The sequence below is a fragment of the Camelina sativa genome, chromosome 10 (assembly GCF_000633955.1).
Source record: "Camelina sativa cultivar DH55 chromosome 10, Cs, whole genome shotgun sequence".
In the NCBI taxonomy this organism is placed as follows: domain Eukaryota; kingdom Viridiplantae; phylum Streptophyta; class Magnoliopsida; order Brassicales; family Brassicaceae; genus Camelina; species Camelina sativa.
This window is the reverse complement of record NC_025694.1, coordinates 217,079-241,991: the sequence shown is the minus strand read 5'-3', so window position 1 is coordinate 241,991 and position 24,913 is coordinate 217,079. Positions and strand designations below refer to the sequence as shown.

The following is a 24,913-nucleotide window of genomic DNA, read 5'->3' as shown; positions in this document are numbered from 1 at the left end:
TTTTTTTTTTTTTTTTTTTTTTTGTGATTGTTTGATCAATGTGTGATATTATTTTGTTATAGGACTCCGAGTGACGATTGACTGTAAGGTGAATAAAGGCCATTTTGTTACAAAAGGTTCGGGAAACATTGACGATAAAGGAAAGTTTGGTCTGAACATTCCTCATGACATTGTCTCCGACGACGGAGCTTTAAAGGAGGAGTGTTACGCTCAGCTTCACAGCGCGTCCGGAACCCCTTGTCCAGCTCACGATGGCCTCGAGTCAACCAAGATCGTGTATATATCCAAATCCGGGGATAAACACGTTTTGGGTCTCAAACAAAACCTGAAGTTTTCACCCGAAATTTGCGTTTCGAAATTCTTCTGGCATATGCCTAAGTTACCTCCTTTTAAGGGCTTTCATCATCCTTTCCCTTTACCTCCGCCTTTGGAACTTCCCCCTTTTCTCAAGAAACCATGTCCACCTAAATACAGCCCTCCTGAGGAGGTTCCACCCCCGGTTCCGGTTTACGAGCCGCCGCCAAAGGTAGAAGTCCCGCCTCCGGTTCCGGTTTACGATCCACCGCCAAAGAAAGAGGTTCCACCACCTGTCCCCGTTTACGAGCCACCACCAAAGGTAGAACTTCCACCGCCGATTACTAAGAAGCCCTGTCCACCTAACCCGCCGAAGATTGAGCACCCACCTCCGGTACCAGTTTACAAGCCACCGCCAAAGGTAGAGCTTCCACCGCCCATCCATAAGAAGCCATGTCCGCCTAAGGTGGAACACCCACCTCCGGTTCCGGTTTACAAGCCGCCACCAAAGGTCGAGCACCCACCTACGGTACCGGTTTACAAGCCACCGCCAAAGGTCGAGCACCCACCTCCGGTTCCGGTACACAAGCCACCGCATATCCCGAAGAAGCCATGTCCGCCTAAGGTCGAGCTTCCACCTCCCGTACCGGTTTACAAGCCACCACCGAAGAAAGTTGACCCACCGGCGCCGGTTCCAGTACACAAGCCGCCGCCAAAGATAGTGGTACCACCGTCGGTACCAATCCACAAGCCGCCGAAGAAACCGTGTCCGCCAAAGATAGATCTTCCACCGCCGGTTCCAATATACAAGCCGCCGCCAAAGATAGAGCATCCACCAATCTACATACCACCTGTTGTGATCCCGAAAAAGCCGTGTCCTCCGCCGGTACCAGTATACAAACCACCGGTGGTGATTCCAAAGAAGCCATGTCCGCCACTTCCACCACTTCCTAAGTTTCCGCCTCTTCCTCCAAAATACATTCACCACCCCAAGTTCGGGAAATGGCCTCCGTTGCCTTCACACCCTTGAGAAACTTCTTATAATACGTATATATATATATGTACGTATACTTGATGTATAATCAACGTGTTGCCTTTTTAATTGTTATCTTTGCATGTGTTTAATATTCTCTTTTGTTGTTGGCTTTTTATATGTCGCTGAGTTATCTTCTATGTGTAGACGACTGTTTTGTTTGTTTATATTCCCAGCATACAATCTTCCAACAATAATATTATTTGATAATGATACGTTTCTTTCGTTATGAGATGAGTTCAGCTTAAGGCCGTGATCAATGTAATTAACAATTTGCAATCATGTTACATATATTCATCAACATTATAAGTCAGAGGTATGTAAAATGAAGTTCGATAGTAATTAAGAAAATAACATATTGGAGGGAGATGGTCAAAAGTGCAAATCTTTCATTAGATTAGATATAGTATGTGCGTCCACTGTCCAGTGCCGCAGTGCGTGCATGAGCCTATTTTGGAATTCGACTCATCAATCTACCGTACGTTGTTGTAACAAAACCCAATAATTTTGTATTCGACTTTTCCATGGATCCGAAAATATTGACTGACATAGAATTGTGGAAGAAATGGGCTTTAGGCCTTTAGTATTCGTGGCCCAAAGTGAATTATTTTCTAATTTTGAAAAGCGCCAAACAAAAAAAAATTAAAATCTGAAAAAAAAAAATCACAAATACTGTATTTTTTCATCTCTCGTCCCTAGGCTCTAAATCTAGGGTTTAAGCGCTCCTGGAACTGGTCTTTTCACTAAGCTCTTTCAATGGCGAACCCTAAATCCGTCGATGCATCTCTCTGGTGGGATCCGTTTGACTCTCTTCTCACCGAACTCGAGAATGCTTCTCTCTCTGATGACCTTCCTCAATTCATCGTACGTAATCTCTCTCTTCCTCTTCGTATACTTATGGGTCTTATTTTGGGTGCGTTGATACAATATTTTGGTTTGCAATCTCAATTTCAGGCGAAGAAGTTGGAGGAAAACCACGCGTGGTTCGTCGGAAGTGTGTCGATGTTCAAGTCACCGAGTGAGAAATCAAAAGAAGCTTTGAATTCGCAAGTGGTCAAGATTAAGGAGCACCAGTTGGTGATAAAGCCCGAATTGAAAGACAAAGCACTTCGAATCAGCTCTCATCTGGTTAGTTTCTCTTTCTTCATTCTTTAATTTCACTATATTGTGTTGGCCTTTTCATGTCGACCTCAACTCAAGCCATTTAGGTTTTTCAATTATACACATTCTTATCATTCGATTCATGTATAAGCTGTGCTTTAATTTCGAATTATTGCTATACCTTGACTAAGGCTCAGGGGTATGAGTGATAATGATTATATAAAATTTCTGTAATCTTGGCCAGAATCTAGATGAAATCCAATCTTACATCCTCGTGGAAAGATCTATGGATCAGGAATATGGAACTACGGACTCCGTTGCTCAAGATTTCATTGACGTGGTTAGTAGCTTACGTGTCTCTGCTTCCTTTCAAAATTCTTTGTGGTTATTTACGTTATATTCTTTGTAGTAAGTTCTTCAGCTCATTATAGTGAAATGTTGCAGCCCTATATTTTTTACCAATGACTTTACTTTATTTCTTCAGCTTTCTTGCTAACTCTTTTGCTGTCCTTATGTTCCAATGCTATTCTTCTTGAAGATACTGCTTCAGTATTACATGGAGCGCCAGTGCCTACTAAAGTGTACAAAGCGTATTCTCATACATTCCTGTAAGTTGTGATTGTGTTGTTCCCTATTTTTCCAGTCTCTCCTAGTTTCAAATGTCTCAACACATGTGGGCATCTATAGTTGTATATACAGTTGCTATTAACAAAACAATAGCTTATTTTCCGATGGTGGGGATACACTTATAAAATTCCACCCACTTATATCATTTTTCTACTGCTTTTTGCGTTTGCACAGTATATGCGGCAAGAGAGGAAAGTGCAATCAGGGAGGAAGCTGTAAAGCTGATCTCAGATGGGCTTGAAAGTCGACAATCATCAGTTCTTGAGGACCTTTTGTCCTCTTGTTTTCCACAGAATATGGTATGTGTTCTGAGTCCAAGCCCTTCTTTACATCTCATTTGATCTTATTATACTTAGGCCTTATATTCTACTCATGTTAAGACATTGCTTCTATCATTCCAATTAACATTTCTGGTCCATATCTGATTTTCTCTAGATTTTATTTTGGTAGGATGTCAATCTATTCACTTTGTGGGCGGAGGAAACACTAATTGAGGACAATTTGATTTTGGATATTCTCTTCCTTCTTTACCATGAATCATTTTGCACTTGTAATGGAGAAAGATGGAGAAAATTGTCTTCCTTCTATAAGGTATCTCGAGTCACTAGCCACACGCCTGAGACTGGTTCCATTTTTTCTGTAACCAACCTTATTTACTTATAAGTGTTGTGTTCCAGGGGATTCTTTCAGGTTCATATAATTTTAGAAAGCTGGCTGTGTCAGCTGAAGCACAACATTCTGCATGTCGTGTGCAAATTCTGTTGCTGATGATTCTTATAGACACGTTGGATATGGAGAATCTGTTACAAATGGTTCACGACGAAGTACCTTTCAGGTTTGTTTAACGAATTCACGAGGAAAAGTGCACAGATAAAGTTACAACTTTCTTCAAATAGGAGACAAAACCAGCAATTTGCCTAATCCTACTTTCTCCTGTATATCTTGTCGATTTTGCCTAAAGTTTCTGTTTTTCTTGTAAGGTCTGGAACTTGTGTCTTTTCCATTGTTGATGTCCAAGAGATGGATGCAACAATCTCAAGCCTCAACACTTTTGAAGTAAAAGAAGCAGGACCCCTCGTCCTGGCATGGGCAGTCTTTCTGTGTCTTATATCATCTCTTCCTGGGAAGGAGGAAATTCCTTTCCTGCTGGTATGAAAGTGAGAATACTTCCATTATCTAGTCAGAAGACACATATTGTTCATGTATATGTATTTAATTTTACTTGATTAGCAGGACATTGATCACGTGAGCTATGTTCAACAAGCTATCGAGGCAGCATCTTTGAGTTATTTCCTTGAAATCCTTCAAAGTAATGTGTTGAATGATTTCGATGTAAGTTATGGGATTAAAAGTCCAGATACCGAGCTTAACTTTGTCTTTTCTTGAAAGTGGCACTTATTTATCTATCAATCAATGGTGTGACTTTTACTTTACCAATCCTCTACAAATTTTCTTCATGTTATTCTCCACTAAGTTGATTCTGTCATTATTTTCCACTATTCCAGGGACCAGTCTCTGGTTATCGTAGTGTTTTGAGGACTTTTATTTCAGCATTTATTGCGTCTTATGAGATCAATTTTCAGGTATAACTCCATTAATTGTAAATGATAAATTATATAATTATGAAGTGTTTCAAAATCTTACTTATCTCTACATTTTTGGCAGCTGGACGAAGCCATCCTCGAGTTGATACTGGACATCCTCTGCAAGGTTTATCAAGGAGAGGTAACTTATATATGCATGTTGTGCCTAACTTTTTTCTCTATGTTACACATCCATAAATGCTCATTTTGTGTTTGATTATTCAGGAGTCACTCTGTAATCAGTTTTGGGATCGAAAAAGTTTTGTTGATGGCCCTATCCGGTGTCTCCTCTTTGATCTGGAGAGTGAATTCCCATTCAGAAGTACTGAATTCATTCGTCTCTTGTCGTCCCTGAGTGAAGGCAGTTGGCCTGCTGAATGTGTGTAAGTAGTAATTGGACAATACACTATTGTGTGCTTATGTACATTTATATGGAAATTTTCTATCTAGATGAGAGCAATGTTCTGCATCTAGGCAGGATACTCTGCATAAATCAATCTAAGCTTTCTTTCTTTTCTCACTTAATTTTTTTGATTTACTGATTGCCAACCATCACCCCGCTGCGATCTGATGTGCTTCTTTTTTTGTGTGCAGATACAACTTTCTGGACAAATCAGTGGGGGTATCAACTTTATTTGATATTACTAGTGACTCTCCAACGGATGATGCCTGCCAACTTGTTGAAACTTCCCGACCGGTGCATATTCCAGGTCTTGAAGGTTTAGTTATTCCCAGCAATACTCGTGGAAGAATTCTGAGAATAATCAGTGAAAATACTGGCCTTGTACGCTGGGAGGTAAATGATATCATCATTCTTTGAAAATCCTATTTATAAAGAGACTCCTCCAATGTTATAATTTTATTGCTGTTAATTGTTTTAGCTTGAGATATACTGATTTATGAAATGTATTTTCCTTTCCAAGTATCCGCTATCCGGCATAATTGTGTTGATCATCCGTTTGGCCAATGGCCTCTACATTGGTAACAATCGTGAAGCTTTTGTGACTCTAGAGCTGCTTCGTCGAATGGTGACATTTAACAAGGTAACTGCATTGCTCCATTCTCGTTTCTTATGAAGTAGGGATTGCTTTAGTATTTGTACACCATGAGGTAGATATAGCCTTGTCTTCCTTTAAGTCAATTCGTCTCTTGACTGTTTTCTCAATATTTGAAACTAAGGCTGCATGTCTGGACGTCTGTTATGTCATAAAATATGCATCCTTATTTTTTCTTCTCTGACCAGGTTCTGTAAATTGATTTCAGGCTGTATGTTTCTCCTTACTGAATATCAGCCACTTCTTTTATGATCACGAATCTTATGTGAATGGGGAGATGGAAAGTGATGTGAGGTGAAGTATTTGCAATATGTTTCTCTGTTACATCCTCTTTTCCAGAGGGCTTGAAAATAGTTTTTTTTTGTGTGTTTTTTTTTCAGGGTGGTTGATATAATTTGCAATTCAGTCAGAAGCCTGACGTGTGACACTGGTGGTGCAGCTGTGATGGCAATGGCTGTAGATATCTTAGCTAAACTTCTGCGATGGTAATATTTTGTGATGCTTATTCATTATTCTATCTTGGTTATCAAATCTTTTCTTCAGTATTACTTTTCTAACGCCTGTCATAATATTATCCATCATGTGCAGTGTCTTTTCATATTATATAGTTTGGAACTTGGTATCAGTTCTTTCTGGAACATTGATAACTAATTTATTTTCTCTTTGAGCAGTTCCCCTTCAAATGTTGCTCCCATGGTCTTAAAGGCAAATATATTTGATATAACTTCAGGTTCAGACGTCCCTGACAGTGGCTACAATATTTCATTGAGGTTGGACCTCAAATATGACATACAGTCTGCTCTTTCCTAAGTTGGTTCATTTACAAATATATCTTACCCATAGTTATGTAATATACTCATGTAGTTTACCATGCCTAGCAGATATCTGTTTTTCGTTTCATTTAGAATCATGGCTATCCACAAGGGAGTAATATTTAACACATAGCCAACACTTGCTATACTTCTCCCAGAAAGACAAAACTTTCACTTCATTGACAAATCACTGAGATTTTATTAATTACTAGGATCCATCCTATTGTTTCTAATGAGGCACTTTATTGAAAGTACTGTCTTATAGCTTTTATTTAAAGGAATACATCTTTATTGAAAGTACTGTTTTAAAGCTTTTATGGGGAGAAATACCTCTTTCTATAAGTCTTAGATAGACAAAGCTGCATAATTTGTAAAATTGTAAATTTTCTTCATCGTTTTGTGCATTCTCTGGCTGCATTCTAGACATCGTAGTTTGTGATGATCTAACCTCATTCTTACTCTTTCTGCTGTTTTAAAATTAAAGCGGAACATGGTCGCTCTCCGGGAAACTTGCAAAGATGATCTTGATTGACTGCGAGAAGAATGATACAAGCTGCCCACTGGTCATATCAGGCAAGTTTGCAGCAGAATTTTGCTTAGTGCGTAATCTACATGATTGTGGGCTCACAGTTGTTGGATATTTCTTGGTTCTCTGTATATTTAGCCGCCTGTCTCATTTATTCTATAATGTTATTTGTTTTTGTATATCTTGCAGTTCTGGAATTTACAATGCAACTTGTGGAGAGAGGACTAGAAAATGATGTAGTTTTTGGTCTAGTCGTTTTTTCGTTACAGTATATTCTTGCTAGTCATGAGTATTGGAAATACAATCATGGAAATATGCGTTGGAAAGTGACACTAAAGGTATGTTTTAATCATTAGCAATAGCTCCCCCTCTCTATTTACCACCTAACGAAAGATGAGTTATAAGCTTCTTTGAATATATATTCTGTCTTTTCTCTCGGTTTTTGCAGGTCATTGAGGTGATGAAAACATGTCTCAGATTCAGTAAGTTGTCCACAAAGCTGAGGGATGTTCTCCTTGATATTTTGCTGCATGATGCCTCTGTTCACAGCGCACTATTCCGGATCATTTGTACGACTACACAAACTTTAGAGGTTTGAATATGCTCTGGAACAGTCTTTCTTCTACTTTCCTAAGGGTCTGATGTGTTTTAATTGATTTCATGATATGTTTCCATTGCGGCAGAACCTTTGTTCAAGCCGTTTTGTTGAACACGCAGAGATTGAAGGATGGCAACTTGCTATAGTCTCCGTTTTGGATGTTTTGAACGTCACTCTCTCCCAATTTTCTGAGGTAAAAGCGTTGTCTTACCTCTAACCTTATTAAAAGCTTTTGCAAGTACAAAAAATAATAGATAGTACCCATTGTTCACATATGAATATTGCTTTGGCTAGCTATATTTTCTGTAACACTGTTTCTCTCACTTATATATGTGGGTGGTCATACTCGATTCCTTCCAGGCATTGTGGAATTTGATAGTTTGCGATAATTGTTGCAGAGTACACATTCTGCTCTCCCTGTATTTCATCAAGCCATGCTGTCCTCTACAACAAAACCGATCCCAGTTGTTGCAGCTGTCACATCACTGATTTCTTATTTCCGTAATCCTGTAAGGACTTCATTCAAATTCGTAGAAGTTGACGTTTTGACCAATTACATGTCTAAAAGCCAAATATTTACTGCAGACGATACAGGTTTCTGCTGCTAGAGTGCTGTCAAAGTTATTTGCCTTAGCAGAATCATCACAACTCTATATAGTAAGCAATGCAGGCTTTGGTCTAGACAATAAACAGGTTAGAGTTATATCTTTCTTATCTGTTATCTCTTTATGTTCATTTAGTATATTCTGCTGACCATATGTAAGGATGAATGACGGTTTTATCTTTAGATTACAGATTTAAGAAATTCGGTTACCGAGATCGTACTTGATCTGTCGGGACAAAATGAAGATCTAGTCATGGCGACCTTGAAACTACTAACTGTGGCGGCAAGATATCAGGTTGCTTCCCATTCTTTCTTTGATGTACTTGTCACAGGCTTTTAGGACTATTTTAATTGCTGTTTGTGCTACGCAGTTGTGCATCTTGAAATCATTTAGATTCTCCAGTTTCTCCATACTGAAAAATTGTTTTATTTTAATATCCTTTATCTTCAGCCTGCTCTTTTAGTCGCCATATTTGATTCAAACGAAGACTCAGATGCTGGCAACTTAAACCAGTCCGGCAAAGATGCCTCCTCAATTCCTGACCGGGCTTGTAAATCTCGCTTATTGCACACTATCCTGCAATACGTAGAGAGAGCAACCGATTTTGTTGATAGGTACTTCAAAGTACTTTTTAAATCTATCTATTAACACTCTGAATTTCTCTATGAAATCTTCTAGATATTAGCCGGTAATATTTACGTTATGGTTTAACCTTCTCCAGATACCCAAATATATTACTGGGTTTACTTGATTTCCTGAAAACCCTTTGGCAAGAGGCTGGCCAATACGCGAATATGCTGGAACAGTTTAAGGCATCAAAAAAGTTGTGGCAGCAACTTTCCAACATTATATCACAAGCGTCTAAGCTAAAAGATTCGACGGTTGGAAGTTTAGGCAATAAAGAAATTTCTAAATTGTTTGTGAAATATCAGTGTCAGTCTTCTGTTTTGGAAATTATGGCTTGCAACATGTTTTTGTACAAGAAATTGCTGTTTGCGGAGTCACTGAAAAAGCCATGTGTGGAGCTGAAAGAGAAGAAAAATACTGCAGTATCTCCACCCAAAATAACTTGGTCAGCTGATTCAGATCCCAAGGATATCTTTTCAAAATGGTGTGACGAATCTGTTTTGGATGGGCTTATCCAGTCAGTTTCTTCTTTAGATGCTAAAAGTGAAATAAACTTCCAAGCAAAGGTACGTATTTCGTTGACCTGGTCGTCTTATTGAACTATGTTTATTGAAATTTATACGACGCGCATTTGTTTTACTTAAAAATACAAGCAGTAAAGTTTCACTACAGTTTACATCTTTTGCTTAGGTGCCTCCATCTTTCAGAAAATAGTAATTTAAAGCTCTTTAAATGTTGCTCATTTTTTGCATTGATAGGTTGCTGCCGTTTTACTTATTGTACATTTGATTGTGAAACTGGAAGCATCTGGCGCTGGAGCATTGTCTATCGTTTTAGTTGGGAAGCTCAAACTCATATCAGAAATTGTATGTTCCTTCCTCTCTTTTGTTATTTCAATGCACTTTTCAAAGCCTTGTCATATCTGATTTTTGTGCCTGTTTAACAATATGCTGACAGCTTTGTGCTCAACCGGCTTTTTCTGAGTTGTTGGCGCAATATTCAAAACTTGGTTATAGGTAAGACCTTTGTTCCTTATGTTTTTTCTTTTCCAACATGCCTTTGCTAATTTTCAGTTTCAGTATCGCATTTATCTTTCTTAAATCTACAATTGACAACGCTTTTCCTTGTATCATTATTTATTCGTTCTCATGTCACATTTTGCTTATAATCTATTGGGTTCTATTGCTAGTGGAGGAAAGGAGTTGATGCCTATGATTTTCAGCGATCTATACTGTCATCTACAAGGAAAACTTGAGGGTCGTGACATCCCAACTGGTCCATTCAAAGAGCTTTTCCAGTTTCTACTTGAGTCTAGCTTTTGGGAGACATATAAACAGAAAACTAATGCGGACGTAAATATGGCTTCGGGGGACTGTTTGTTTGACACTGAGCAAATAAGGGCTGAATTAGGTATTGATATATGGGATTTCTCTGAGTGGAAGACATCTAAAACAACAGCAGAGGAAATGTTGAGTTACATGCAGAGAGAAAACTCGATGGTTTTACTCTCAACTTCGCAGCTCTCTGTTTTGCATGCATTGATTTCCGTCTTGATACTTTACGAGGATAATGTAAGTTTCTGTGTTCTAATTAAGCTTTCTGAGACTTATCGAATCATAATACATTTATGGGCTAGATTGTTCTTAGTTTCTACCATTGAATTGTTTTAACTGATAGCTAACTAAAACTTTGCATGTCCCTCTTTTGGGATCTTAATTTATTATTTTTATACATCTAAATGTTACGCCTTATGTGCAGTCTCTTGAAGAAACTGCAGCTGTTGAAAGGAAAATCCCTTCTCGAGTCACTCTTTCAAGCATTGATGGAGTATCTCAAAAATTCTACACCACAGTTGATTCACTTGCCTCTCTCTGGGATGCACCCAAGATTGTGTTTGATATTCTTACAGCACAGGCAGACTTGCTATCCCGCCTCTTGAAATCCGCAAAGAAAAATCTGTCATTATCTATATGTGCACTTGTCCTGAGAAATGTTGGGCCTGGCCTCAAAATCCTTGGTAGTTTGAGGCATTCAAATGCTATATTGAAGAAGACGATAAACCTCCTGCTTGAGGTGCTGCTCCTGGTTGTTGGTTTTGGTTCAGAAAACTCAAACTCAAGTGGGATGGGACATATGGTGCCAGCAAAAGATTTTACAGAAATATCTGATGCTACAATTGGATTATTACCCCTTCTCTGCAACTTCATGGGGAATCCCGAGTACATGGCTCTCTGCCTGACCGCAGTAGACCTGATTCTCAGAAATTTTTTGACGCCGGAGACATGGTTCCCTATTATACAGAATCAACTCCGACTGCAGCATGTTATTCTACAACTGCAGGACAAGAAATCAACGGCATCTGTTTCAGCAATACTGAAATTTTTCTTAACTATCGCTCAAGTTCACGGCGGTGCTCAGATGCTTCTAAATTCTGGATTTTTCTCGACTTTAAGAGCTTTGTTTGTGGAGTATCCGGATGGAATGTCTACTTTGGTATCTGACAATGAAAAGGGCTCGCTGCTAGAAAAGACAGAAAAACCTCAGCATATCTGGGGAATCGGTTTGGCTGTGGTTACTGCCATGGTTCATTCTCTAGGATCTGGTTCTGCAGGGGCTGATATTGTGGAGAGTGTCATATCTTACTTTTTCTTAGAGAAAGGTTACATGATCTCGTACTATCTCGCCGCACCAGATTTCCCTTCTGATGATCGTGACAAAGTGAGACCACGAAGTCAACGGACGTGGACTTCCCTTGCTTATCTGAGAGAAACCGAGCATACTCTCCTTCTGATGTGTGCATTAGCTAGCCATTGGAGATTATGGGTTAAAATTATGAAGGGGATGGATTCTCCATTAAGAGAAATGACTATACATCTCCTGGCCTTTATCAGCAAAGGTGCTCAACGCCTTAGAGAGTCTCAGAGCCAAACATCTCATCTGTTATGCCCTCCGGTAGTGAAAGAAGAGTTTGATTCCTGCAAAAGACGGTCATTCATCAACAGCAAACATGGATGGTTTGCCCTAGCGCCTATAGTTTGTGTTGGGAAACCCAAGATCACTGCTGTATCAATTTCGACTGCTCTAGTTATCAGGGGACATACAGCAGAACATCCTGGGTCTGTTACTCAATCGCAGTTTTCAGACTCGGTGGCAATACAGATATATAGAGTGGCTTCTGTCTTGTTGAAATTTCTGTGTTTACAAGCAGAGGGTGCTGTTGAACGGGCAGAAGAAGTGGGATATGTGGATCTTGCTCATTTCCCTGAGCTTCCAGAGCCAGAGATTTTGCACGGTCTACAGGTACAATAACTCGAGAACACGAACAGTTAATTGCAGTTTTTTTTTCCTAATCTTTATCTGCGCCTGGTACTACAATGTATATTTTAAAATGCAGGACCAAGCCACCGCAATAGTTGCTGAGCTTTGTGATAATTACAGATCCAAAGAGGTTCCAGATGAAGTTAAGAAGTTGTGCCTTTTGCTGATCCAAACGACAGAGATGTCGTTATACTTGGAACTCTGTGTAGTTCAGGTTTGCAGGATCCATCCAGTTTTTGGCCGTGTGGATAGCTTCTCCAAAGACTTGAAAAAGCTAGTGAAAGGTAACAAACTGTTTATTCCCCACTCTTGACAATGCTATTTTGGTGATCAGGTATTGGCATACTTATTTTTGGGTAACAACACTGCTGCTTGTTTTTATTTTATTTTTTTTGTGTGTCTCGATCAGCTGCTGAAGTGCATGCGTACTTGGAACTGTCCATGGATTCACTGAAGAAAATAGCTGTATTTCTGTATCCCGGATCGCTATAGGGACGAAACTAACATGAGAAGAAGATCCGAGAGGGCCAAGACTTAAATGCGGTACGTATGTTGTAGATTCCTCTATGTGTGATTGAACCGGCTATTGTACCGTTGGTATATGACATACATGTTAGTAAATTATATAATATATATTCTTTTAAAATCATAGCCAGAACTTTTAAAAATGTTGGGCTCATGTCTTGCATGGTGTCCACTCCTTTTCGTTGATTTCTTTCGTTTTTTTTGAAAATTTGAAATCGTTTACCTCAACAAATTCTTTTTATTGGTTCTCTCTCATTCTAGACCGCAGAAAGTGCAGTTCAGAATAATTGTGTTTTTTTTTTTCTTTTACATATTCGGGTCTTAACATGCCTTTTGATAATCACTATTCCAGAATTTTCTAATTTTCTAGTCTTGACCACGTTTGTTGTTACATACGATATTATTATGATTTGCGTGGGCACGTAAGGAGATAGAATCAAGATAATTAAATTTATGCGTTACCAAAATTAACGTTTTTTGAAACTTTATAATGTCATTGTAAATACTGTAACGTTTAAAGGAGGAATTAAATCAAGAAAATTAGGTGATGGGTGTTTGTAGTATTAGTATCTATCAGTTTGAAACGTATGAGAGAAGTTGACACGTGTGGCACGTTGCTCCAGGGGCATATGCCAAGTCTGAGATACTCATCCCACTGAACTGAGACTGACTGAATGACCCCTCCTAATTAACCGGTGGTCAAACTATAACCTAACCAGGGTTAGAGCAAAGCCGTTGAGATAACTCCACGTGTAACAATCTTATAATTTTAGGCGACTGTGGGATATTCGCCGCTTCCCTTATGAGGGACGGGGGGGCTATAAAAGAACCTAACCTCACCGCAAAATCATCCTCCTACTCCTCTTATCATCCACAACAAACAAACTCTTGTTTTCGAGATCTCTCTCTCTCTCTCTCTCTCTCTCTCTCTCTCTCTCGTTTTATCACTCAAACAACAAACAAGAATGGCGGCGTTTCCTAAGGTTTACTTCGACATGACCATCGACGGGCAGCCGGCGGGAAGGATCGTGATGGAGCTGTACACCGATAAGACTCCGAGGACGGCGGAGAATTTCAGAGCTCTGTGCACCGGAGAGAAAGGAGTAGGGCGTGCCGGGAAGCCTCTTCACTTCAAGGGATCTAAGTTTCACCGCGTGATCCCTAATTTCATGTGCCAGGGAGGAGACTTCACCGCCGGGAACGGAACAGGCGGCGAGTCGATCTACGGGAACAAGTTCGAGGACGAGAATTTCGAGAGGAAGCACACGGAACCAGGAATCCTGTCGATGGCGAACGCCGGAGCCAACACCAACGGATCTCAGTTCTTCATCTGCACCGTGAAGACCGATTGGCTCGATGGTAAGCATGTGGTGTTTGGGCAGGTCGTCGAAGGGTTAGACGTCGTCAAGGCCATCGAGAAGGTCGGATCTTCGTCTGGGAAGCCATCGAAGCCGGTGGTTGTCGCCGATTGTGGTCAGCTCTCTTAGGATCCATCCATCATCTTAGATCCCCCCCCCTCTACATATAATCTTTAGCGTCCTCGTTCCGTCTGTCATGTCCTAGCTGGTGGTGTCTTTGCGTTTTGGCGTTATCTTTATTACTCCCCGTAGTAGTCATAATTAAGTTTGGTGTCAGTATTCTCTTCTTGTTTTCCCCGCCCCTAGTTTGTTTGGTTGGTCTCCTTACCATAATCCATAAAAATAATGAATGAGCAACTACTACTACTCACTCTTTTATCATATTCTCTCTCTAATGACTGCCTGCTTTTAATTTGCCTTATCTCCCTGGCCAAGTTTGTTTGTTCATTATTGATCCTGAATTTTGATTATCGGCTGGAGCTAATCTATTTTATACAGACTCTTTTGTTATGGTTTCTTCTTAAGACTAAATGAATCAGCATCACCCTCTCTCTCTCTACACATAGTGAGTGTGCCCGTCTGTCAGTCTACACTACCAGGTTTAGTTTAGAATTTAGATATAACTTAAGTGGGCCTTTTGAATACGTACTCACTATTCTATTAAGTTTATCATGTGAAGGCCGGCCCATAAAAATCAAGCCCAAAACGGATTTCTCTAAAACGAAAATACGAGGATGACTAAACAAATCAATATTGTTTCACAAGAAGACTAGAATATTAACAGTTTTTTTTTTTTTTAGACCACCACAGCTGACGAAAGAATAGTTGGCTTTGTGCTCACCACATGGCTGCGTAATAATTAACAGTTATATGAGAATTGAAATTTATGAGTTTTGTTGTAGCCAGCAATGGCAGAATATGCTTAGTTTAAGATTTTCATGAATAGAAGAAGAAACGTGAGGAAGCCTAAATAAGAAGAAAGTAGTCAATACGTACGCCCATATTTTTATAAAAATGAATATGATGACTTTATTAAATAGGTACGTGTGTGTCATTTTTTGTTTGGTTGTTGATGAAGAATTTAGAATCATATTATATTCCTCTCGAGTTTTGAGCCCATTTTTCGAATATGTCATGTTGTTGGTTCTCCTTGTAAAATAAATTTAGAAAGAAAAGAAAAAAAAAATACAATAAGAGTGTAAGGATTAAAGAAGTAAATTAAAAAGGGCGTGATTGATTAACCACAAAGTTTTTTTAAGGTGATAACCTTAATTTTAAAATACGATGGACACACACACACACACACGAAGAAAATTGAAGAAGAGAGCCTGACCCCCTTCGACAAGACGACGAAATCTCATCATGAGCTGTCGTCTCTAGAGAGGGCACAAGTTCTCTCTCTCTCTCTCTCCCAAATCAATTTGAATTCCAAATTTTTTCATTTCCTCCTCTAAAAGAAAACAACAATTTCTTTCTTGCGATTCTCCTTCTTCCCTCTTCTCCCAATCTCAAACAGGTTTCCTTCAATCCTTCTTCTGTGGCATTTCGTGTGTGTTATGATCACATAACACCCCAATTCATACGGTTAAATTGCCTTTCGATTGTATCTTGTTCTTTTCCGTACGCTACCGCCAATTTCTTTTTAGGTTTTTTTTTTTTCTTAAGAAGGATTTCTGGGCTGAGAGAAAAATAGAAACATAGAAACAAACATAGATTTGATTGATAAGATTAATAGGAATAAGAAGAAGAAGAAGAAGATGGTGTCGGATAATGAGATGGGTTTGGTATTAGCTGTGTCTTCTAGTGTTTTCATAGGTTCCAGCTTCATTTTGAAGAAGAAAGGTCTCAAGCGTGCTGCTGCTAATGGCACCCGTGCTGGTTCGTTTATTCCCCTTTTCTTTCGGGTTTTGCTCTCTCTCTGAATTGATGAGATACAGATAGAATATTTCGGTTCGGAGATTGAAACCAACCTCCTCTATCTACTTGTCCTTATTTTATTGAGTGCCTTGCCTTGCTTGATGATGCAGGGTTTGGTGGTTATACATATTTGTTTGAGCCCCTTTGGTGGGTAGGCTTGGTCACTAGTAAGTTAATACCCCATGTCATTCACTATACCTTCTTTTTTAATTAACGATTTAATCTATTGCTTACATTCTCTCTTATGTGATTTTGCTAACTCAAAAGTGACTTTTGGAGAAATTGCAAACTTTGTTGCTTACGTCTATGCTCCGGCTGTACTTGTCACTCCTCTTGGTGCCTTAAGTATTATCATCAGGTATCTATCTATCTATTTACATTTTCTTGACATCTCCTTTTCACCTCTTCTCTTACTAACCCTTTGATTTCTCTAGCGCTGTTTTGGCACATTTCCTGTTAGACGAAAAACTTAGGAAAATGGGAGTTTGGGGATGTGTTTGTTGCATCGTTGGCTCCGTTATGATCGTCATTCACGCACCTCAGGAGCAGACTCCCAATTCTGTTGACGAAATCTGGAAACTAGCTATGCAACCAGGTCTCCCTCTCTCTCTTCACACTTACACATACATATATGGTGTGTTTATGTTACTACTGATCTTATTTCCTTCTCTCTTTTTGTTTATGAGGACAGCTTTTCTACTTTACGTAGCTATATCAATGTCGATTGTCCTGGCTTTGATTCTGTATTGCGAACCTCTCTGCGGCCAGACCAACGTTCTTGTTTATATCGGAATCTGCTCATTGATGGGTTCTCTCACCNACTGTAAGCATCTTGGAATTAGTTTTGAGCTCTATTTTTTTTTTACCCCCATATTTTGCTCTATAAAGGTTGTTGTTTTAAAATAGGTTATGAGCATAAAGGCTGTGGGGATTGCGATAAAGTTAACATTGGAGGGGATAAATCAGATTTGGTATCTAGAGACATGGTTTTTTGTTATGGTTGCAACAATATGTGTGGTAATGCAAATGATTTACCTCAACAAGGTAAGAAGAAATTGTACTTGTATCTGTGTGATGTCGTGTTGGCGCACTTTTTGGCCTACTGTAAGACACTAAATACTAACATGTAGTATTGTTTTGGCAGGCGCTGGACACATTCAACGCAGCAATCGTTTCTCCTATCTACTATGTGATGTTCACAACCCTCACAATTGTTGCGAGTGCGATTATGTTCAAGGTAGATAAACTAGATAGTTAATGTTTAAGAGCAATGATCCTGTTTCAAGATGGTTGATGAATGAATGACATTGGTAACACAGGACTGGAATGGGCAAAACACAGAGAGCATAGCCTCAGGAGTATGTGGGTTCATAACAGTGCTTACAGGAACAGTTATACTCCATGCGACGAGAGAAGAGGAACAAGCTTCTTCTTCAGGAAGAATGAGATGGCAGGATTCAGGGAAGAGCTTTGATGAAGAGCATCTTACAAGTTTGTACAGCCCTGAATATTAGGAAGCTTGTCCCTCAAACTTTAGAGCGTCTTTTGAGCTGTGAACTGAAGGAGGTTAGGGGTCCTAAATCAGAAGACCATCTCTAACCTCTAAGAGGGGAAAAGAATGTAGCTTTGTGTATATAGTTTTGTTGTAATAGTGTTTCTCTATACAAATTTGTCCATATTTTTTTTGAGCTCCTACTAGACAACAGATTAGTAGCTAGCTGTCATTTTTAGAAGAAGTACATATTAGTATTGTTGACTTTGATTATTATTAATTTTATTTTTTTTGATTCAACAAAATTGTAGGGGAAGGAATGGGATATATTATAAGTAGCCGAATCTAATAAAAACCTTATTTGATGATGTATTAATAATAACCGTCCGATCAAAACCCAAAAAAGATCCAAAGTATAAAAAGGAAATCGCGATTCGGTGCGGTCTATCGAAGCAGAGCCTTTCATTACTTTTTTGATATTCACAAAGAGAAGAAAGAAGAAGAAGAAGAAGAAGAAGAAGAAGAAAGAAGAATCAAACAAAACCATGGCGGCTGCTGTATCATCTGTTTGGGCAAAGCCTGGTGCTTGGGCTCTAGAGGCCGAGGAACACGAAGCTGAGCTCAAGCAACAAGCCCCTCCCTCCAACAACAAATCCTCTGCCGGAGATTCCTCCGATTTCCCTTCCTTGGCCGCTGCGGCCACCACCAAAACGAAGAAGAAGAAGGGCCAGACCATATCTCTCGCTGAATTCGCTACCTACGGCTCCGCCAAGGCCGCGTCAGCTCCCCAGACGGAGCGCCTCACTCAGGCTGAGCTCGTCGCTCTTCCCACTGGTCCACGCGAGCGTTCCGCTGAGGAGCTTGATAGATCTAAGCTTGGGGGCGGTTTCCGGAGCTACGGCGGGAGCCGTTACGGAGATGACTCTTCCAATTCGAGGTGGGGTTCGTCTAGGGTTTCGGAGGATGGGGAAAGGAGAGGAGGCGGTGGATTCAACAGGGACAGGGAATCTAGCAGGGACTCGGGTCCGTCGCGTGCGGATGAGGATGATAACTGGGGTGCCACCAAGAAACCTATTGGAGGTAACGGATTCGAGAGAAGAGAGAGAGGCGGCGGCGGCGTCGGAGGAGGATTCTTCGATTCTCAGTCCAAGGCTGATGAAGTCGATAGCTGGGTCTCCACTAAGCCATCGGAGCCCCGTAGATTTGTATCTGCCAGCGGCGGCGGTGATAGATTTGAGAAGAGGGGAAGTTTTGAATCCTTGTCTAGAAACCGGGATTCTCAATACGGCGGTGCTGGTGGTTCGGATTCCGACACCTGGGGGAGGAGAAGAGAAGAGAGCCCCGGAGCAAGCGGCGTACCACCACCGAGCACCGGTGGCTCACGGCCGAGATTGATGTTACAGCCCCGCACACTTCCCGTGCCCGTTGTGGAGGTCGTGAAGCCGGAGGCCGTGAAGCCGATGAGTCCGGTCACGGTCGCTGTAGATAGACCTAAAGGTGCCAATCCTTTTGGGAACGCCAGACCCAGGGAGGAAGTTCTGGCTGAGAAAGGCCAGGATTGGAAAGAGATTGACGAGAAGCTCGAGGCTGACAAGCTTAAGGACGTTGCTGCAGCCATTGATGAGAAATCTTCAGGGAAGATGGGCTTTGGTCTTGGCAACGGCCGTAAGGACGATGATCGTACTGAAAGAACTTGGAGGAAAAGGTATCTATCTTCTTTGACTACAAAACTTGCTTTGTTCGTTTCTTTTGTTTGCTTGCAAATATTTGATTGGGAAAGCGTGTGTGGCCTAATATTGATATGTGTGAGAGATATGGATTCATTCATATATGCTATAATTGACAGTGGCCCTCTTGATTGGCGTGTGTTATATAGATCACTGCATTATTGTAGTAGTTAAAGGATAGAGTAGTTTTGGTGTTCATTAGCTTCTCTCTATCAGTTGTCCCGTTTACGCATTCATAGTAGAAAGCACAAATGGAAGTTGATGTCTTGAAGTAGACACTCTTTGCTAGGCTGAAAGATTGAAATCATCTCACTGTTTTTTAATTAGTATGGTTGGGTACTGTGTAAGTTGTAAACTAGTAAGGATGTATCTATCTTACTCGTGGATAATTATTATGTCTTTGAACATTGCAGCACGGAGCAATCTGAGGAGAGAGCTCAAGAGGAGGAAGCAGCTGTAGAAGAGGTTAAAAAGGAAGAGACTGGGGAGAAACCAGATGTAGAAGAGGCTAAGAAGGAAGAGACTGGGGAGGAACCAGCTGTAGAAGAGGAGGATAAGAAGGAAGAAGAGACTGAGGACAAAAACTGAAGAGTGAAAAGGCATTTTTTTGGATTGTGATACGACAAGTTCAGTTCTTGATTGAGGTTTTAGCTTCTGAGAGTCTGTGTTGTTTAAGTTAAGTTGTGTGGGGAAACTCGATAGAAAATTTTGGTAGGGTCTCTCTCTCTCTCTCTCAGTCTTCATTGCATACTCTGTTGAAATTTTTTTAGGGTTTTGGGTGTCTTACATTTACGAGTTGTACAATTTCATTATTCGTTTTATTATCTTTTAATTATTTCTTGGTATTTTGGGAATAGCCCTTTGTTGGGCAGTCATCAATCATCATCATCGCTCATTGTTGTTATTAAAAAAATGTATTTCTTCGTTGATCCACCAAAAATAGAATTTGGATCATACAATGCCTGATGATCCATTACATTGTATGAAAAAATCAACCAATCGGGCCTATCTGACCTGCGTTCGATGGGTAGTCCACTTTGCTAATACAAAAAAAAAATACGAGATACAGTATGTATGAGATGAATTAAGAAAACCCAAGAGTATAAAATAAAAACAAAACAGCGAAAAGTTAAATTTAAAAGTGGTGGGACGAGTCGGGAAATATGATTAAGTAGCCATAACACGCGCTGGATGATTGAAAATATTAAAACGGACCAAAAAGTAGACATTTATGCTGGACTAATATATATAAGCCATTTTGACAACACGCTCTTAACGCGCGGTAGTTGCGCGTGGTCTATACATTGGATTCTTGCGCCTGTGGTCTGCAAAATTAATTAATTAATAATTCTGGTTCGAAGAATAAAGTTTATGCGACAATATGGGATGATACTACTATTCCTTATTTTTATTTTACTAGAAGTATCCCAAAGCTTTTGGAACGAGTTTTAAAAAAACTAAATAAATCTCGATCTTCTCAAAATGTTCAAAGTTGTAAAACACCACTAGAAATTGAAATTAATTTTACTACTAATCCACGTGTTAAACTGTAGGCTGAACATTTTTCATTTGAATTAAATTTAAAATATTTTTTTTATTAATTTGTTATTTATTATTAGCAATTTATTTCTGAATAAATTATTGAATAAATCTGTATAAAATCGAATATTATCTGTAAAAATCTTAGATGTTTAACCGAATGGATATTTCTAAATATTATATTTTTAATACATTAATTTTTTATCTACTCTAGTTAAATTGTCTTAATTATCCATAATAATATTTTTTTTTACTCTTTCTAATGGTATTCCAATGTAAATTTTTACAATTTTAATATTATTTTCATAAATGCACTTTTCAGTTAATATGTTAGGATATCTAATAAATCTCCTTATAACAAAAATACTTATTCATATTAATACTTCTACATAATATAAATTAAAAATTATCAATTTCATTGTGTGATATAATTTCTATTTACTTGATGAATGGTTTTGACTTTCTTACAATATGGTTTTTCTAACAAAATTAACTACTCGATTCTAATCCAAATCAAAAACAAAAGCTCAGTTTTAAAAACTAATCTAAACTAGATGTGTCTGATGTTAATATGTTCATTTTATTTTTCACAAAAGAAGATTATCCTAGAATGCATTGCATTCACTACTTTTTCTTATATAGGATAATATCACTAGGTTATTTTATATATGAATAATGAGATTTGAACTCTTTTGATTTCTTTCTTTTTGTGTAGAGTGTCATTTTGTAGAAGAATATCTTCCCTATAAACTTTTCTTTTGATATAAGTGTTCAAACTATATATGTCTTCTAGACCACCCCTTCTTATCAATTTCTAAAAAATTATAATCATGAAAAGCGGAATAATAACAATTTTCACACTTTGCTTTAGTGTAGCTGTTATGGCTCGTAAAGAGGAGGAGTTATATTACAGCAAAACACAGCCGGCTAATCTGAAAGAGGAGAAAGTAACTCGTGTCGGGTTCTACCTGCATGATATTCTTAGTGGCAAAAATTCTAGCGCCGTCAGAATCGCACATGATAATCTCACGAGAGATGCAAATTCACCGGTGGGGTTCGGAAGTCTCTTTGTAATGGATGATCCACTGACCCTTGGACCAGAGATACACTCAAAAGAGATCGGGAATGGTCGTGGGATGTATGTCTCTGCGAGCAAGGAAATGAGCAAATTTACGATCGTGATGTATGCTGATTTAACGTTTACAACAGGAAAATTCAACGGGAGTTCGATTAGTATATTTTCAAGGAATCCGGTAGCAGAAGAAGCTGGGGAAAGAGAGATCGCGATTGTTGGTGGTCGTGGGAAATTCAGAATGGCGAGAGGCTTCGTCAAAATAAAAACACATCATATTGATATGAAGACAGGTGATGCTATTCTTCGTTATGATGCTACTGTGTATCATTATTAATCAAACCCCATATATGTTTCGTCCAACTATTATTATTAATAAATGTTAAAGGCTAGCTTTACTGGAAAAAAATCAGATTTTAATTTGAGTTTTGCGGATCAACAGATTAATTATGTTTGCAATCCTTCTTTTCAATTCCAAAAAGCTATATCTACTGTTTTTTGTTTTTGTTTGACGTTGTGCTTATTTTTTTTGTCATCATTATTTTTGGTTGATGAGATAACCTTAACAAGTTACAAAACACATGGTAGGCCCTGTGTATGATTGCTTCCGATCCTATTCCTAATCTATTATGATTTTATCCAAAAACTATTGTCATCATTATTTTTGCACTAATCAAAGCTGTACACAAAACTTTTTAGGTAAAATGAAGTTATAAACTTTTAATGAATAGTGCAAAGCTGTAAGAAACAAGTTGAAAGTAAAACTTTTAATAAAATTTTTGGTAAAATTTTTGTGATTGGTAAACTTTAAAGCTGTACAAATATATAGTGGTACAAATCACTACCATTAATTTCGAAGCGTTTATTGACTTTACTATAAACTATAAACTATGGTACGAATTTGAATTTCAAAAGAAACTGAACATGTGTCCTGTATATTCCACAAGAAAAGAAAGAAAGCAAAAATAAAACCGTGTAAGATATGCAAATTCCACGTTGTATTTATATCTTTCACGTTGGAGAAAGCAGCCAGCTCATAGAAAGTGACATATAACATAAACGAAGACAGCGATACCCAAAAAAATAAAGAAATTACATGGACCTACCTACCAAACATTATACACATTCACTACCCATCAATTACAACCCAACCACTCTTTCAATATACAATTAATCATTCAGTTGACAATTATCAAGAAATTAGAAGAAAGTTATACTACATATTAGCATATCAAACTTTGTCGGTTTAAAAGTTATTAAAAATGCTACTTCTATAGTCTCCGAATAATTCATCTAAACGGTGTTTTTCCGATAGAGTAATTAAAAAGAGTAACGTATAATTCGTAACTTTAGTAACAATAATAATATCAAACAAAAGAAAGCATAACAAAAATAAATAACCAATCACAACAGCAGCTTATGAGTGAGTAAGAATGTTTTTATTCATTTATAAGAAGGCATCGTACGTTTCTTGAAAAAAAAAAAAAAGAAGAAACAAAAAAATAATAGAATTCATTAGTGATGAGAGAGAGAGAGCAAAGCAAAGGTTGTTCATCCTCACGAAATGGGGACTCATCTTTCGAAACAGCTCGAGCGCCGGAAAGCCGTCTACACGGAGAAGAAAGCCCTGACAGATCTCGAGAAATCATGCGGCTGCGAGTTTCCGGGGTGTGATTACATGCCGTCCGATCGTAAAAACTGGATGTCCGGCGTTGGGCCTGAAAAGCTTCACATCAACAAGATCGTCTGGCCAGGGACTCACGACTCTGCCACCAACAAAATCGGGATCCGTTTCGTGTCTCGTCCCTTTGCACAGTGCCAGTCTCTCTCTATCTACAACCAGCTCGTGGCCGGTACTCGAGTCCTTGACATCCGTGTTCAAGAAGACCGCCGTGTCTGCCACGGTATCCTCAAGACTTACAGCGTCGACCTTGTCTTGGCCGATCTCAAACGGTTTCTCTCTGAGACAGAGTCTGAGATTGTGATTCTCGAGATCAGAACAGAGTTTGGACACGAAGATCCACCCGAGTTCGATAAGCATCTTGTCGAACAGCTCGGAGATCATCTGATTCACCAGGACGATCACGTGTTCGCCAAGACAGTCGCTGAGCTGCTTCCAAAGAGAGTGATCTGCGTCTGGAAACCGAGGAAGTCGCCTCAGCCTAAGCACGGTGATCCCCTGTGGAGTGCCGGTTACCTGAAAGATAACTGGATCGATACGGATCTTCCTTCGACCAAATTCGAGAGCAACATCAAGCATTTGAGCCAGCAGCAACCGGCTGCTTCCCGGAAACACTTCTACCGGGTGGAGAACACTGTGACGCCGCAGGCTGATAACCCGATACTGTGTGTTAAACCGGTGACAAAGCGGATACATTGCTACGCAAAGGTGTTTATCATCGAGTGTGTAAAGAGAGGATGTGCTGACAAACTGCAGATCTTCTCGACGGATTTCATTGATAAAGAGTTTGTTGATGCTTGCGTTGGGCTCACCTTTGCAAGAGCTGAAGGTAAGGCATGAGTAAAGAAGGCCGTAGAGAGAGAGAGACTTTGTATATGTTGTGTTATAAAGGAAAAAGAATCAGAACATGGCTGTGCATGTTAGGGTTCTTCATGTGTGAAAACATGTCCGTGAGTGTGTTGTGTGTGTGAATTAACTCATTAAGACTTAAAGAAAAGAGTCTACATTCATATTCTTCTTCATTACAAAACATTTTAAATCCAGATACAATTGCAAGAGATCCAAAATCAAGTTAAGCAGAGTGAAAATGTTGTCTTGATCACTTTATTGAGGTAAAGTTTAAACTAAAAAATGTAGGTGATTCATAATGGGAAGACGATGCAGTGAAAATGATCGATCATGTGCAGCAGATTGAAGTAAAAATGAATTCAGAGAGTAACATTAATTTGTGCGGAACAATGAAAGGATTCCTTAGGCAGATGCTAGACACTGACAAAATACAAGAAAGAAGAAGCAATTAAGCAGATTGATGACAAACACTGGACTAATCTATATAGTTTGACAAAAAAAAAAAAAAAAAAACAAGTGAAAGAGAGGTAACCAGGGAGGAAAATATGTATTTTTCTGCTGCAATGAACCTTTT

General features: G+C 39.1%; 7 protein-coding genes across 12 annotated transcripts in view; all 7 read left to right on the top strand.

The window, feature by feature from the left end:
* The window catches only part of LOC104716158 (proline-rich protein 4-like), a 2,368-nt gene extending 812 nt beyond the window's left edge, over positions 1-1,556 (top strand). The window contains exon 2 of the mRNA XM_010433526.2: positions 63-1,556. Coding sequence (XP_010431828.1) covers positions 63-1,324 — 1,262 coding nt within the window. The 3' untranslated portion in view covers positions 1,325-1,556. The remainder of the gene's footprint in view (positions 1-62) is intronic.
* On the top strand, positions 2,001-12,890 carry LOC104716157. 3 transcript variants are annotated; one of them, XM_010433521.2, is made up of 32 exons: positions 2,001-2,191; positions 2,282-2,455; positions 2,673-2,768; positions 2,967-3,036; positions 3,230-3,354; positions 3,506-3,646; positions 3,733-3,890; positions 4,036-4,204; positions 4,286-4,387; positions 4,561-4,638; positions 4,721-4,780; positions 4,864-5,021; positions 5,233-5,434; positions 5,562-5,681; positions 5,902-5,987; positions 6,074-6,178; positions 6,365-6,463; positions 6,990-7,078; positions 7,221-7,369; positions 7,480-7,623; positions 7,715-7,822; positions 8,028-8,138; positions 8,215-8,322; positions 8,418-8,528; positions 8,685-8,848; positions 8,956-9,427; positions 9,620-9,727; positions 9,819-9,877; positions 10,051-10,432; positions 10,620-12,161; positions 12,256-12,463; positions 12,589-12,890. In XM_010433521.2, the coding sequence occupies exons 1-32, from the start codon at positions 2,084-2,086 to the stop codon at positions 12,669-12,671; spliced, it is 5,889 nt and encodes a 1,962-aa protein (XP_010431823.1). In that variant the 5' UTR covers positions 2,001-2,083; the 3' UTR covers positions 12,672-12,890. The 3 variants fall into 3 exon arrangements, with proteins under 3 accessions (XP_010431823.1, XP_010431825.1, XP_010431827.1); XM_010433523.2 differs by having other exon boundaries at positions 2,084-2,191; positions 4,289-4,387; positions 12,589-12,671; XM_010433525.2 differs by lacking the exons at positions 2,001-2,191; positions 2,282-2,455; positions 2,673-2,768; ... (1 more) ...; positions 3,230-3,354; positions 3,506-3,646 and having other exon boundaries at positions 3,768-3,890; positions 4,036-4,212; positions 4,289-4,387.
* LOC104716156 (peptidyl-prolyl cis-trans isomerase CYP18-3) lies at positions 13,546-14,440 on the top strand. The gene has a single exon (XM_010433520.2). It carries the CDS (start codon positions 13,670-13,672, stop codon positions 14,189-14,191), a length of 522 nt encoding a protein of 173 aa, XP_010431822.1. The 5' UTR covers positions 13,546-13,669; the 3' UTR covers positions 14,192-14,440.
* On the top strand, positions 14,588-17,747 carry LOC104716154 (probable magnesium transporter NIPA7). Of its 4 annotated transcripts, none has more exons than XM_010433517.1 (8): positions 14,588-15,940; positions 16,090-16,146; positions 16,247-16,337; positions 16,414-16,574; positions 16,671-16,798; positions 16,886-17,023; positions 17,124-17,216; positions 17,299-17,747. In XM_010433517.1, exons 1-8 carry the CDS (start codon positions 15,820-15,822, stop codon positions 17,491-17,493), a joined length of 984 nt encoding a protein of 327 aa, XP_010431819.1. In that variant the 5' UTR covers positions 14,588-15,819; the 3' UTR covers positions 17,494-17,747. The 4 variants fall into 4 exon arrangements, with proteins under 4 accessions (XP_010431819.1, XP_010431818.1, XP_010431821.1 ...); XM_010433519.1 differs by having other exon boundaries at positions 15,839-15,940; positions 16,090-16,150; XM_010433516.1 differs by having other exon boundaries at positions 16,414-16,798.
* LOC104716153 (eukaryotic translation initiation factor 4B3) lies at positions 17,899-20,043 on the top strand. The gene is made up of 2 exons (XM_010433515.2): positions 17,899-19,176; positions 19,612-20,043. The coding sequence occupies exons 1-2, from the start codon at positions 18,017-18,019 to the stop codon at positions 19,784-19,786; spliced, it is 1,335 nt and encodes a 444-aa protein (XP_010431817.1). The 5' UTR covers positions 17,899-18,016; the 3' UTR covers positions 19,787-20,043.
* On the top strand, positions 21,413-22,275 carry LOC104716152 (dirigent protein 15-like). Its single transcript, XM_010433514.1, has one exon. The coding sequence runs from the start codon at positions 21,568-21,570 to the stop codon at positions 22,144-22,146; it is 579 nt and encodes a 192-aa protein (XP_010431816.1). The 5' UTR covers positions 21,413-21,567; the 3' UTR covers positions 22,147-22,275.
* Positions 23,273-24,533, top strand: LOC104716151 (PI-PLC X-box domain-containing protein DDB_G0293730-like). Its single transcript, XM_010433513.2, has one exon. It carries the CDS (start codon positions 23,374-23,376, stop codon positions 24,328-24,330), a length of 957 nt encoding a protein of 318 aa, XP_010431815.1. The 5' UTR covers positions 23,273-23,373; the 3' UTR covers positions 24,331-24,533.